Below are 12,463 nucleotides of genomic sequence, written 5' to 3'. Positions count from 1 at the left end.
CGGCATCTCTGCAGCGAGGCCGTTCCCCTGGCTGCACCAGCTCCCCTCCGCTGGGCTCAGACAACGGCACCTGTACCTCTGAATCACGGGCTCATTTTCCCCATGGCTGGAGAAGGCCGGGGCCATTGAGCTCAGTGGAGGGGACTCGCTCTCCAGCCTCGAGGGCCAGGTGCTCCATCTGCCCTGTGGGGCGGAGTCACCCCACCCTGGCTTTGGTGCTGCCAGCCAGGTCCAGGCCCTCCCCTGGCCCTGGAGTGATGGGCATAGAGGGCAGTCTCCCCTCGATGCGTCCTTATCTGTGAAGACAGTCCCCCCAACCCCTGTGTCTCCATCCGGGTTCCATCAGCAAAGGGAAGCCCCGGAGCTGGGGCCCGGCCTCGAGGCAGAGCTGGAAGCTGCTAAGCGGAGGGGCCTCAGCCCATGGTGGTGGGAAGGACCCTCGGTCCCAGCTGCCACCTGCGCGCTGGCTGTGCATTCCCTGAGCGGAGATGCCTGACCCCCTCAATGCTGGGCTACGGATGGCGGCGTGCTGACAGAGCTCCTTCCCCTCCTCCCTCCCACCCTGCTAGGGCTGGGTCACAGACACACAGGGTGGGTGGGACTGTCTGGGGGAGAAGACTTTATTTCACAAGGTGAGGAACCTGGGCTGGCAGCCGACGCCCATACACCAGGCTCCAGGACACACAGGGTCTGCACGTGGGGAGGGTGCTGGCCGCCCCAGCAGAAGTCCGACGTAGGTCTCGGCGTCTGTCAGTCATGCCGCTGCCGCGGGGCTGGAGAGGCAGGATGTGCACCCAGCCTGTGGCTGGCGGGGCAGGGGACCCGCAGGTCAGGCCGAGCGTAGCGGCTGCAGGCTAGGCCACGGTCTGGCGGCTGAAGAGCTCGAGGGTGAGCGAGCTGAGGAAGGCGGGGATGCTGTCCTGGCGTCGCAGGTGCACCTCGATGAGCTCGCCCACGGTGTGCGAGAACTCCGTCTCCAGCAGCTGCATCTTGGAGCCTGAGGGGCTGGTGGCCTGTGGGGCAGGTAAGAGACAGGACAGCAGTCAGCCTGGCAGGCCTCTCCCTCTCCCCTCCCTCCCTCCACGGCCCCTCCAGCCATGGGGCTTCCCTCGGCCTGAGGACCTGGACAGGGGTAGATGTGTGCCTAACCCTGCCAGGCCTTATTCCAGGTCACCTAAAGGGACTGAATTAACCCAGGGCAGGGTCTCTGTCGTCTACACTGTCATGTGCACAGGCAGCTGGGGGTCCCAGGCATTGCGGGGTGTGCCCACCCGAGGTGCTGCTGCCTCGCCCCTTCCTCCTCTGCCTGGGGGGCTCCAGCACCTGTGTACGCACCTGTGACTGGCCCCAGGGCCACTCTCCACTGAGGCTGGAGGACCCCACTCCCTGGGCAGATCCCGCAATGCCTTCCAGACTGCCTGCGGCCCCAAGACCTAGGTTTCCCCACTGGTGCAGGGGCGCTGGGACCAGGCAGGGTCTGGCACTGTGGGTTCTGCAGCCCAGGGGGCAGCCTCCTGTAACTGGAGAATGGGCAAGGAGGAGATGGCCTGGTGACCAGGAGCTTCCAGACAGCACGGCAGGTGCCAGGGGACACAGGGCAGGACCTACAGGGTTCAGGTCACACAGCAGGTCTGAGCGAGCTGCTGTGCCGCCATCCTGGGCTGTGGGGAGTGGACAGAGGCCCTTCTGAGCAGGGACTCGGTCATCTCTCTCCCTCCGCAGGCCCCACCCCGGTCAGCACGGGGCAGAGGGCTCTGGCGTGGAACCACTTCCCCCTCTGGAGACCACAGCAGAGATGGCGCAGGTGGGCGGGGACACACCTGTGACACACACACACCCAAATACGGGGAGACCCCTGCTTCCCAAGCCAGGGTGCCCTGTCTCCAGACAGCTCCGACCAGGAACGACTTCTCGCTGATGCACAAATCTGCCCAGGTGCCTGCTGGCTGGTTCTGCCCCAGTGGGCACCCAGGCCCTGACTGTCCACAGGGCTGGCAGGTGTCCCACACAGCCCCAGGTCAGGCAGGACACAAACCCAGCCCACTACAAAGCTCCCTCTCAAACCACGTCCCTGAAAAGTCCCGAACCCAGAATATGCCTGAACTCCCACAACTCCACCATAAAGAGGACAGGGCCCAACTAAGGGGCCCTCGAACATCTTTCCAGAGAAGAGCCACACACGGCCAACGAGCTCATGCCAGGATGCCGGGCACCGGGGAAACGTGAACCACACTGAGTGAGACGCGGACCCGCCTCGCGCTGACGGCCACAGAGAGCAAACAGCACGAGCTGCTGGGTGGAGGGGAATCCGACCCTCCGCGTCGCTGGTGGGGGCGTGTGTGGTGCGGCCCCTGCAAACAGCTGACGGCTCCTCAAAGAGCTGAACGCAGAGTCCATGGGCCCAGCACGTGCCCGCGTGCGCAGCCAGGGGGGTCTGAGCGCCGATGTCCGCGGCAGCATGATCCCATCCTAACAGATGGAAAGCGGAACCAGTCCTCAAGTGTCCGAGGGAGAGAGAAAACCGGGTTTACCCGTCAACACTGCTTCGTACAGCTGAACTCTGAGACATGCTGCCACGTGAGTAAACCCCCAAAAACATGCCCAGCCAGACACAAAGACCAGTAGGCACAACTCCATGCCCAGGATATGTCCTGGAGGGGCACATCGGGGCTCAGGGCCGGTGGAACGGCGCCACGGTTAGACTGTGGTAGCGGCGGACACTGAATGTGCCGGGAAGAACGGAACGGTAGACTTGAGGGTGAGCCGCATGTGTGTGCATCAGAGCTCAGGAAACTTTTGTAAAGCGCTCCTCTGGCAGGCAGCGCTCTGGGAACCCTCCCCAGGAGCCACAGGGCGGCCCGGCTGCACCCAGCTTGGTCTTGGCAGCTCCCCGTCCACCGGAACCTGAGCTGGGCCCGGCTGTGATGGTGGCGCCGCCCCCCTACCCCACCTTTGGCGCACGTGCTGCCCCCCGGGCCCCTGCTGCCTGGCCTGTTCCTGCACCTCCTGTTTCTCAGGGGCGGTCCCCCTGCCCTCCCCCTGTTCCTGCTGCCTTAATACATTTGGCCTTGTCATAGTTCAACACAAACCATTTTTAAACAAAAACAAGAGAAACCACTCTGACCTTTTACTGAGAAAATCCTTTCATTTCTGCGTTCTGCTCTTGATTCTGAATTTCTCCCCCTAAATGTCAGAGGGGCTGATTCTCCTGCAGCTGCCGGGCAGGGGTGGGAGGCAGTGTGAGAAGAGGTCTCCTTAGGCCGCCCTTCGCCCTCCTCCCAACCCAGGGCTGGCAACCTGGCTGGGCCTGGAGCACTGTGGTACAGACTCCGGCCAGGCTGGACCGAAGAACAGCTGTTCTCCAGGCACCCACCTTCCCTGGCCCTCAGAGGCTGGCAGGCTTTGGGAGCCTGGCCGTTCTTTTCTAAAAATCTATATTTTTTAGAGACAAGTCTCACTGTCATCCGGGCTGGAGTGCAGTGGCATGATCATGGTTCACTGCAGCCTCGAACTCCTGGGCTCAAGTGACCCCCCCTCAGCCTCCTGAGCAGCTGGAATTACAGGCATGTGCCATCACACCTGGCTAATTTTTAAATTGTTTTTTAGAGACAGACTTTAGCTATGTTGCCCAGGCTTGTCTCAAACTTCTGTCTTGATGTGATCCTCCTGCCTCAGCTTCCCACAAGGTGAGGATTACAGGCGTGAGCTCTGATCATTCTTTATTTGAAACAGGTGCACCCTGCCAGTGTCAGCGAGACAGCTGCTCCCAGTGGTAGGCCGGGTCGCCCACCCATGGCTCCTCCAGCACCTCCTCTCTGCTGGCCTCAGGCGGCTCTGGAAGAATGATGCCCTAAGATTCCACACTGCCCTCCAGGTTAGGGCGGGGGTGGACGGGGACAGGCAGGAGCGACCAGTACTACTCTCCTAGCTCAAACCCCACACAAAGGCAGACCCAGCGTTTGCAAAACACCAGCCCCCTGCGAACAAGTCAATCTGCCCTGTAGCCCACCTCTGACTCCGTTTCCCCCAGCGTATCCGGTCTGCATTGGGAGGGGCCGCCCCACTGACTCCGTTTTCCCCAGCGTACCCGTTCTGCACTGGGAGGGGCCGCCCCACCTCTGACTCCGTTTCCCCCAGCGTACCCGGCTGCATTGGGAGGGGCCGCCTCAGTCCGACACCCTCAGCAGCACTCTGGCATTAGCAGGACGTGCTGAATGAGTGGCGCCCGGCCCATCCATCTCTGCTCAGCCCTCTGCCATGTTCAAATATCACACAGTCCCCAGGTACCTCGTAAATCACTGTAATTAGGGGCTGCTCACTTAAAATTAGAGCGCAATTTTTTAAAAAGCAAATTGCCAGTGAGACATGTTGGCTGTGGCTGGAAATATTTATGGGGCGGCCTGTGTGCTGGCTCTGGCTTCCTCTCCTTTCTGTCTGGCCGGCCCGAGCTGCCACCTGTCTAGTCTGCACACACAGCGGCCGTGTGGCTGGCGGGTGCCCTGGGGGAGACTGAGACACTCACTCTTAATGAAGACACTCTCAGTGTCCATTGTGGCCACTGCACTCCAGCCCAGACCCTGGCTGGCCTGGCCTGGGGCTCACCTGCCCCTCTGGAAGCAGAGTGGGCCTGCCCTGGAGGGTCGGGTGCCTCTGCAGCTCGTCTGTGGAACATGTGGGCTGGGGAGTGCATGCCTGGCCCCATTCCAGCTCTGCCACGTGAGCAGGTCTCTCTGCAGTGCTCATACGGTACCTGGGGCTGCGGGGCCTTACTAAGCGCTGGTCCTGCCATCCCCTGATCTGAGCCCCGTGGTGTCCCAGGGGGCACGGACAACAGACACGGAGTGAGGGAGGAGTGCGGGCTGACGAGGCACCTGGAGAGCAGAGACAGCGCCTCTCTCCACACACCACCAACCGCAGGATGTGGTGGGGCTCGGAGGCCAAGGGGGAACTGTGAGGGATTCCTGTCGAGAGCAAGACCCCCTGGTGCTGAGGGTCCCAGAGCAACTCCTCGAGGGGAGGAAGCTAGAGACGGAATGAAGGAAGCCCGGAGTCCTGGCTCAAACAAGCAAAGCTGAAATAATGCATTAAAATGAGAAAACACGCAGGAAACGGAAACGATGCTGCTTTGAGATACTGGGAAGTTATGTGAATCCTGTTCATCTGTGGGGTGGTGTGAAGAGGTGGCGGCCACACCAGTGGACATCAAAACCAGAAACCAGTCAGAGAAAACAGGAAAACTGGGTAAGTGCCTGAAAATTGAATAGCACACTTCAACGTAATCCACAAGTCAAATGGGATGCCTCGAAGGAAATAAAACAGAACAGAATGGAAACAAGAATACAGCATAATAAAATTTGCCGGACGCACCCAAGGCAGTGCTTAGATGGAAACTGACAGCACTCAATGCCTGTATCAGAAAAGAGGAAAGATCTCTAATCAATTCTCTAAATTCCTACTTTAAGAAACGAAGGGCAAAACAAGCCTGAAGCAGGAGGAGGAAATAATAAAAGTAGGAATGAACAGGAAAACAAAAGACAGTTCTTAAAACCAAAAACTGGTTCTTTAAAAAATAGCAACAAGGCCGGCCACGGACAGGGGCTTATGCCTGTAATCTTTGCACTCTGGGAGGCCAAGGTGAGAGGATTGCTTGAGCCCTGGAGTTTGAGAAGAGCCTGGACAACACAGTGAGATCCCATCTCTATAATCAATCAGCCAGGTGTGGTGGCATGCACCTGTAGCCCCAGCTCTTTGGGATCACTTGGGCCTAAGAGTTTGAGGCTGTAGTGAGCTATGATCACACCACTGTACTCCAGCCTGGGCAACAGAGTGAGACCCTGTCTCAAAAATTTTTTTTTTTTTTTTTAGTAGAGACGGGGTTTCACCGTGTTAGCCAGGATGGTCTCGAACTCCTGACCTCGTGATCCTCCCGTCTCGGCCTCCCAAAGTGCTGGGATTACAGGCTTGAGCCACCGCGCCCGGCCTCAAAAATTTTTTAAGACGACCAACAACAATAAAATTGATAAACCCCTAGCAAAACTGACAAAGATTAAAAAGAGTGAAATGACCAGTATCAGAAATGAAATGGAAATATTATAATAGATCCAGAAGCTATTAAAATAACAATAAAAAATATGACAAAACTTGATGCTCATAAAGAACTGGACGGATTCCTGGAGAACCACACACTACCAAAATGTGCCAAGATAAAATAGACAGCCTGGGTAGTCCTATAACCGATAAATAAATCAAGTTTGTTGTAATTAAAATGCTACTCAGAATCTCCAGTCCCAGATGGTTTCACTGGAAAGTTTTACTGAACATTAAATATGAATTAATACCAATTTTACACAATCCCTTTTCAGTTAACAAAAGACAGGGAAACACCTTTCCGCTATTAACCTTGTACTGAAACCAACAAGGATGGCGCGCGCACACACAGAAAAATAAGTATCAGTCTCTCATGAACTTGGATGCAAAAATACTCAACAAATACTAACAAATGGAATCCAGTAATATACAAACAAGAGTACACACCCTGACCAAGAAAGATTCAGTTGAGGTGTAAAACAAAGGCTAGTTCAAATTTGAAAATCAATCAATGTTATCTGCCCTATCAACAGGCTAAAGAAAAACAATGCTATGATCCTGTTGACACAGACAAAGCATTTGATAAAATTTAATCTCCATTCCTTTTTTTTTTGAGACAGAGTCTTGCTCTGTTGCCCAGGCTGGAGTGCAGTGGCCGGATCTCAGCTCACTGCAAGCTCCGCCTCCCGGGTTTACGCCATTCTCCTGCCTCAGCCTCCCGAGTAGCTGGGACTACAGGCACCCGCCACCTCGCCCGGCTAGTTTTTTCGTATTTTTTAGTAGAGACGGGGTTTCACCGTGTTAGCCAGGATGGTCTCGATCTCCTGACCTCGTGATCCACCCGTCTCGGCCTCCCAAAGTGCTGGGATTACAGGCTTGAGCCACCGCGCCCGGCCTAATCTCCATTCCTGAAAGGAACTCTTGCAAAGCAGGAATCAAGGGAACGTCCTCCACGAAGAACCCTCCACTCACACTGCTTCGCGGAAGAGTCTGGCTGCCTTCCCTCGTTCGGTCAGCGGGGAGCTGGCTTTCCCCACTCATCCTCAACCCAGCACAGGAGCTCCTCACGCCAGGGCACGAAGGTAAGAAAAGGAAAACAGCAGCACAGGGATTGGAAAAGAAACGAACTGTCCCTACTCGCAAATGACATGATGGCCCACGTAGAAAACCCTGAGCAATCTGCAGAAAACTCCTCAAACACTAAGTGAGTTCACGAAGGTTGCAGGAAATAAGATGAACATGCAAAAATCAACCACATTTCTATAAAGCAATTGCAAACAAGTGAAAAGCAAAATTAAAAGGCAATACAATTTATAGAACATCTTAAATACTTGGGTATAAATCTAACAAAAACTTGCACAGTGTCTGCAGAAAGTTAGGAAATACTGATGAATCAAAAGAATGTTTGCATAAATAGATATAATGTTTATGAACTGGAAGACTCAACATAGTAAATACATCAATGTTTCCAAAATTGATCTTTGGTTTTAATGTAATTGCTATCTAAACCTCAGCATAAATATATATTTTTGAAACAGGGTCTTATTCTGTCACCCAGGCTGGAGTGCAGTGGTGCTGTCTTGGCTCACTGCAGCCTCAAGCAATCTTCCTGCCTCAACATCCCAAGCAGCTGGAACTACAGGTGCACACCACCACTCATGGCTGTTTTTTGTAGAGATGGGGTCTCCCTATATTGCCTAGGCTGGTCTCGAACTCCTGGGCTCAGGCAATCCTCCTGTCTTGGCTTCCCCAAGTGTTGGGATTATAGGCGTAAGCCACCATGCCTGGCCAGCATGATTTTTTTTGTTGTTGTTTTTGTAGAGATACACAAGATTATTCTAAAATTTATACGGAAAGCAATTCCAAAAAAGGAGAGTGGAGGAACTGCCCTTCCTGATGTTGAGAACTGTACAGCTACAACACAGCGTTATATGGCTCCTATGTCAGACAGACATGGCTGGGGCAGCGGCTGGAGGGGAGATGTGGAGACCAGTGGAACAGAACAAAGGAACTTGAAACAGACCCACAGACACGTCCGGGCCACTTTCTAACAAAGAATATTATACCGTGACCACGTGGGACTTAAAGTTTAGGTGTACACGGCTAGTTTGGTATTTGAAAAATCAGTCAACGTAATCTGCTATATCAACAGGTTAAAGAGCAAACAACATATGATCCTATTAATTGATACAGAAAAGTCACAAAAAAGTCACAAAGGCGCTTCAGTGGAGGAAGGACAGTCTTGTCTTAGCTGGTGCCAGAGCAGCTGGATGTACGTAGTTAAAAAAAAATTTTTTTGACTGAAACCTCACACCTCATATAAAATTTAACTCAAACTGTATCATGAACTTACATGTAAAACACAGAATCATTTTAAAAAAGAAATCTTCAGGATCTGGATGAGGCAGAGCTCTAAGACTCAACACCAAAGCACAATCCATAGAATAAAATTAAAATGGATACATGGGCCTCACCAAAATTTAGGAAATTGTACAGTGAAAGAGCCTGTGAAGCAGATAAAAGGACAAACTACACGACAGGGTGCCAGCGTCTCCCTGCCCATCTCTCCCGGAAGGCCACAGCCACAGGGGACCCTGGCACCTGGAGGGGCCAGTGCACAGAACCCAGAGAGGTGACTGCAGTAGCCAGAGTGGGATTCCTGCCTGTGCCCCGGCCCCACAGGGCAAGGCCCACATCTGTCTTGCTTCTCTCTTTTCCCAGGACAGACCTCACTGGTCTGGAGAGGGGCCTGGGCACAGACGCCACTGTGGTATCAGGGGCCACCGTGAGGACAGAGAGGCTGGGGCTGTGGCATCAGGGTTCATCGTGAGGACAGAGCACCCAGGCGTTCTTAGACACAGCCTTGCTCCCACTGGCCTTCCTGGGAGAAGCACCCCCTTGTTCCAGATGAGAAGCTGCAGCTGCTGGGCCAGGGGAGGCATGAACAGTCCATGGTCAGATCTGCAAGCGCCATGTGCCTAAGTGGACACAGCTCCAGGCGCCTGCTTCCCTGAAGCCCAGTCCTCCTCTCCTCGGTGCTGCAAGCTCCACTCCCGAGCAGGGCTGTGTGTGGGGAGAGGACAGGAGCCCTCAGGGGAAGTTATGCTGGGGGCCCATTTGTTGAGGGGGGGAGGGCAGGAAGCAAGGTCCATGAGGATGGGGTACCCCGCAGCTGGGTCCTGACCCGGGACTGCTCCCTCTCCTGGGCCTAGACACTGCAGGCAAACAGCAGGCAGTCAGCCTGCCACCACCTCCCAGCCGCCACCACACACCCTCGACAGACCTTCCACATAAACGGCTCCATCCTGACTTGAGCACTGCTGGCCCCAACGCCTCCCCTCTTACGCCACCTGCTTGTGTGGGCCTCGGGGCAGAGCTGCCGGCATCGGGGGCTTTCACACCCATCAGACCTATAGCTTCTAACCTTGGGTTTGGCCACCAGGAAGCTGCGTGACCCTGGGCACATGGAAACACCTCTCTGAGCCCGGTCTGCAAACTGGGCACGGCTGAGACTAACCAAGTCAGGTGCGTAAAATCACCGGGCTCAGGGGAGACGCCAAGCACATTGGGATGAGGAAACCCTGTGCCCACATGACCCCGAGCCACGAGGACGGCGGCTGCCCCGTGCCCCGGCGCCATCAGATGGCCTCTACCGGGAAGCGGGCTGCTCCCAGCCTTGTCCCCACCTCACTGAAGCGGGACTGGTTGTCTGCCAGGTCCCACAGCCCCCAGGCTTCCCACAGAGGCTCCCCCACCAGGACCCGCGGGAGAGGAGATGGACGTGCCTGGCTGGCCTCCGCCAGGGCAGCCGCAGGTCCCTGTGAACCTTGCTTGTAGAAGACACCTGCTCTCAAAGCCAGGGAAGGAGAGATTTTTTTTTTGTCTTGAGGCTGTAAGGAAATCAAAGCGTTTTCAGCTTCAAAAGACGCTCTGGGCTTCTCAAGTTGAGAATCTGACGCATCCCAGGCACTTTCATGCACACGTGGGGCGAGCCGGGGAGAAGACTCAGCTGCGTCCACCGAGAGTCAGCCTTGAACTTCAGGGGTGAGAAAACCTGCAAGTTCACACTGTGACACGACACACACACACCCACACAAAGTGCAAAAGGACCCTTAGAAAATCATCAAAATGCTAACGGCGGTTAACTCGGAGTGTTGGGATGGAAAGTGACTCATGGTTCTCTGCATTTTCCAGATTTTTCTATATGCTGCACATTTGTAATTAGCAAAAAAGTATATCTAAATTATATCTGCAAGGGCGGAACAGCTTTGAGACAGGTCGATGAGCACTATCGACACATGCAAGCACCAATCCTTACCCACCTGGCCTGCAACCCTCAGGCGTCTTGCCCAGGCCCCCGTCTGCCCATCTGCCTGGAGCATCTCCGGACACTCTGTGGGAAGCCCCTCTGTGGGCTGCTGAGGCCGATGCTGCCCGCCCACCTGCCCCAGATGTCCTGGGGTACCACGCTGGCGTCATGGCTGGCATCTTGGCTGGTGGCACCACAGACGCTGGGTGTAGGTCACAGTGTGAGCTCAGCCAGCCGGTAGGGGTGGGTGGTGCTGGTCGGGTGGCCACAGCAGAGCCTACTGAGGCCACCACAAGGCTGCTGCTGAGGTGTGAGACACAGGCCCACGCCCCTTGGCAACCAGTGGCCAGGGCACCCAGGTTGGGCTTGGGCGAATCTCAGGTGGGGCACAGCTGTCTGTCTGTCCACGGGTCTTTGCGGTGCCCATCTGAGCGCTGTGAACAGTACTGGGCAGTCTCACCGTGCACACGGCTCTGCATGAGCCTCCATGGCCAGGGCCGCCCTCGCTCCCCTAAAGAGTCTCAGGGGCTGAAGGCCTTGGACCACGGCGTCAGGGTCCAGAGGTGATAGACCTGGGTAATGTGTGCCCTCACCCCCGCGGGTGCTGCTGGGGGTTAGAGGTCAGCACGGTCCCGGCCCCGGGGTTAGAGGTCAGCGCGGTCCCCAGCCCGGGGTTAGAGGTCAGTGCGGTCCCCGCCCCGGGGTTAGAGGTCAGCGTGGTCCCCGCCCCGGGGTTAGAGGTCAGCGCGGTCCCCGCCCCGGGGTTAGAGGTCAGCACGGTCCCCGCCCCGGGGTTAGAGGTCAGTGCAGTCCCGGCCCGGTTTCATGACTCAGCGGCAGTGATCTGTATCCCGCAGGTTGGGAGTGATAACGTCGACTGTGCTGAGCCTGCCGGGTGCAGCGTGAAAGTGGCTGGCGCTACCGTGGTCTACACAACTTCAGACCGGGATACCAAGGACCCCTGGCAGCCTCACACATTACAGAGGGGCTCTGCGCAGGAGTCTGTGCCTGCTGCACATCCATGGCCCAAGGGTGACCCCGGAGCAGCAGCCACCGCTGCGTCCTGATAGTTGCTGCCTGGCCTGTCTGTGCTCTCAGCGGGGAGACAGCAAGCTTCCCGCCTCTGGTCTGCTACCTCCGCCGAGGGACTCCTCCTCCAGGCTGGTCACAGGACTTGTTCCAGCCCATGCCTGACTCCCCCGCTCACGGCCTCACTCCCTCATGGATGCCCATGACCGACCGGCCCAGCCCCACCCTGCACAGGTCCCCTGGCCCCTGGCCCAGCCCAGCTCAGCTCCTCAGAGCTCCTGGTCCGGAGGTCCAGGTTTGACCCCAGGACACCCTGCTGTGTGGCCCTCAGCTCCCAAATCTCTCTCCGCCCCTGTCCCTCCGGTGTCCCTCGGGAGGCGATGAAGCCGGGCCCAAAGGAGGCCTCGCAGATGCTGCCACGCGAGCACCGCGCCCAGGGCCTGGCAGCAACTGGGTCAGGACAGCTTGGACAGAACGCCGAGAACAAATGTCCCAGCATGAAGTTCCAAAGAACGGAAGCTGGCAAAAAGCGTGTCCGGCACGGGGAAAATAGCTCAGCCAATTATTCCTGCCTAATTGTACCGAGGAAAGCATCTAAATACTGCCTGTGCTAATTATACCAGCGTTATTGGGGTTTATCTTCCCGGCGAGGGTGACCTTTCCTTCAAGAGTGACTGGCGGGGCGGGCAAGGCCAGGCACCCCAGCAGTCGCAGAAAAATCCCAAACCAACAATTATTATTATTATTATTCTATTTATACAGCTCCCCCTCGCACACAGGCGCTCTGCTTTAGAGCCACACACAGCTGCTCCTGCAGCCGCAGCCGGAGGGCAGCGGAGGGAGTGGGGCGCCGGCGCAGGGTGGGGTGGCCTGCGCAGCCCCTGCTGTAAGTGGCATCTGCCACAGGGGGCTACAAGGGCCATGGAAGGGCATGGAGGCCACAGGGATGAGTTAGAGGAGGTGGCGGGGATGGAGAAGGAGGGAGAGGGGGCTGACTGTGGGTTAAAAGACAGGGACTGGCCCTGAGGGCAGCAGGAG

General features: G+C 56.4%; 1 protein-coding gene across 15 annotated transcripts in view; it reads right to left on the bottom strand.

Moving 5' to 3' along the window:
* Nucleotides 1–602: 602 nt before the first annotated feature.
* MAD1L1 (mitotic arrest deficient 1 like 1) overlaps nucleotides 603–12,463 on the bottom strand; it is a 416,677-nt gene continuing 404,816 nt past the window's right edge. For all 15 annotated transcript variants that reach the window (XM_026447217.1, XM_026447216.1, XM_026447218.1 and 12 more), the window contains one exon: nucleotides 603–1,013. In XM_026447217.1, the coding sequence (XP_026303002.1) occupies nucleotides 855–1,013 (159 nt within the window). In that variant the 3' untranslated portion in view covers nucleotides 603–854. The remainder of the gene's footprint in view (nucleotides 1,014–12,463) is intronic.

Source organism: Piliocolobus tephrosceles, chromosome 8 (assembly GCF_002776525.5).
Source record: "Piliocolobus tephrosceles isolate RC106 chromosome 8, ASM277652v3, whole genome shotgun sequence".
NCBI lineage: Eukaryota > Metazoa > Chordata > Mammalia > Primates > Cercopithecidae > Piliocolobus > Piliocolobus tephrosceles.
The sequence above is the reverse complement of the archived record's forward strand: the minus strand, read 5'-3'. Positions and strand labels throughout refer to the sequence as shown.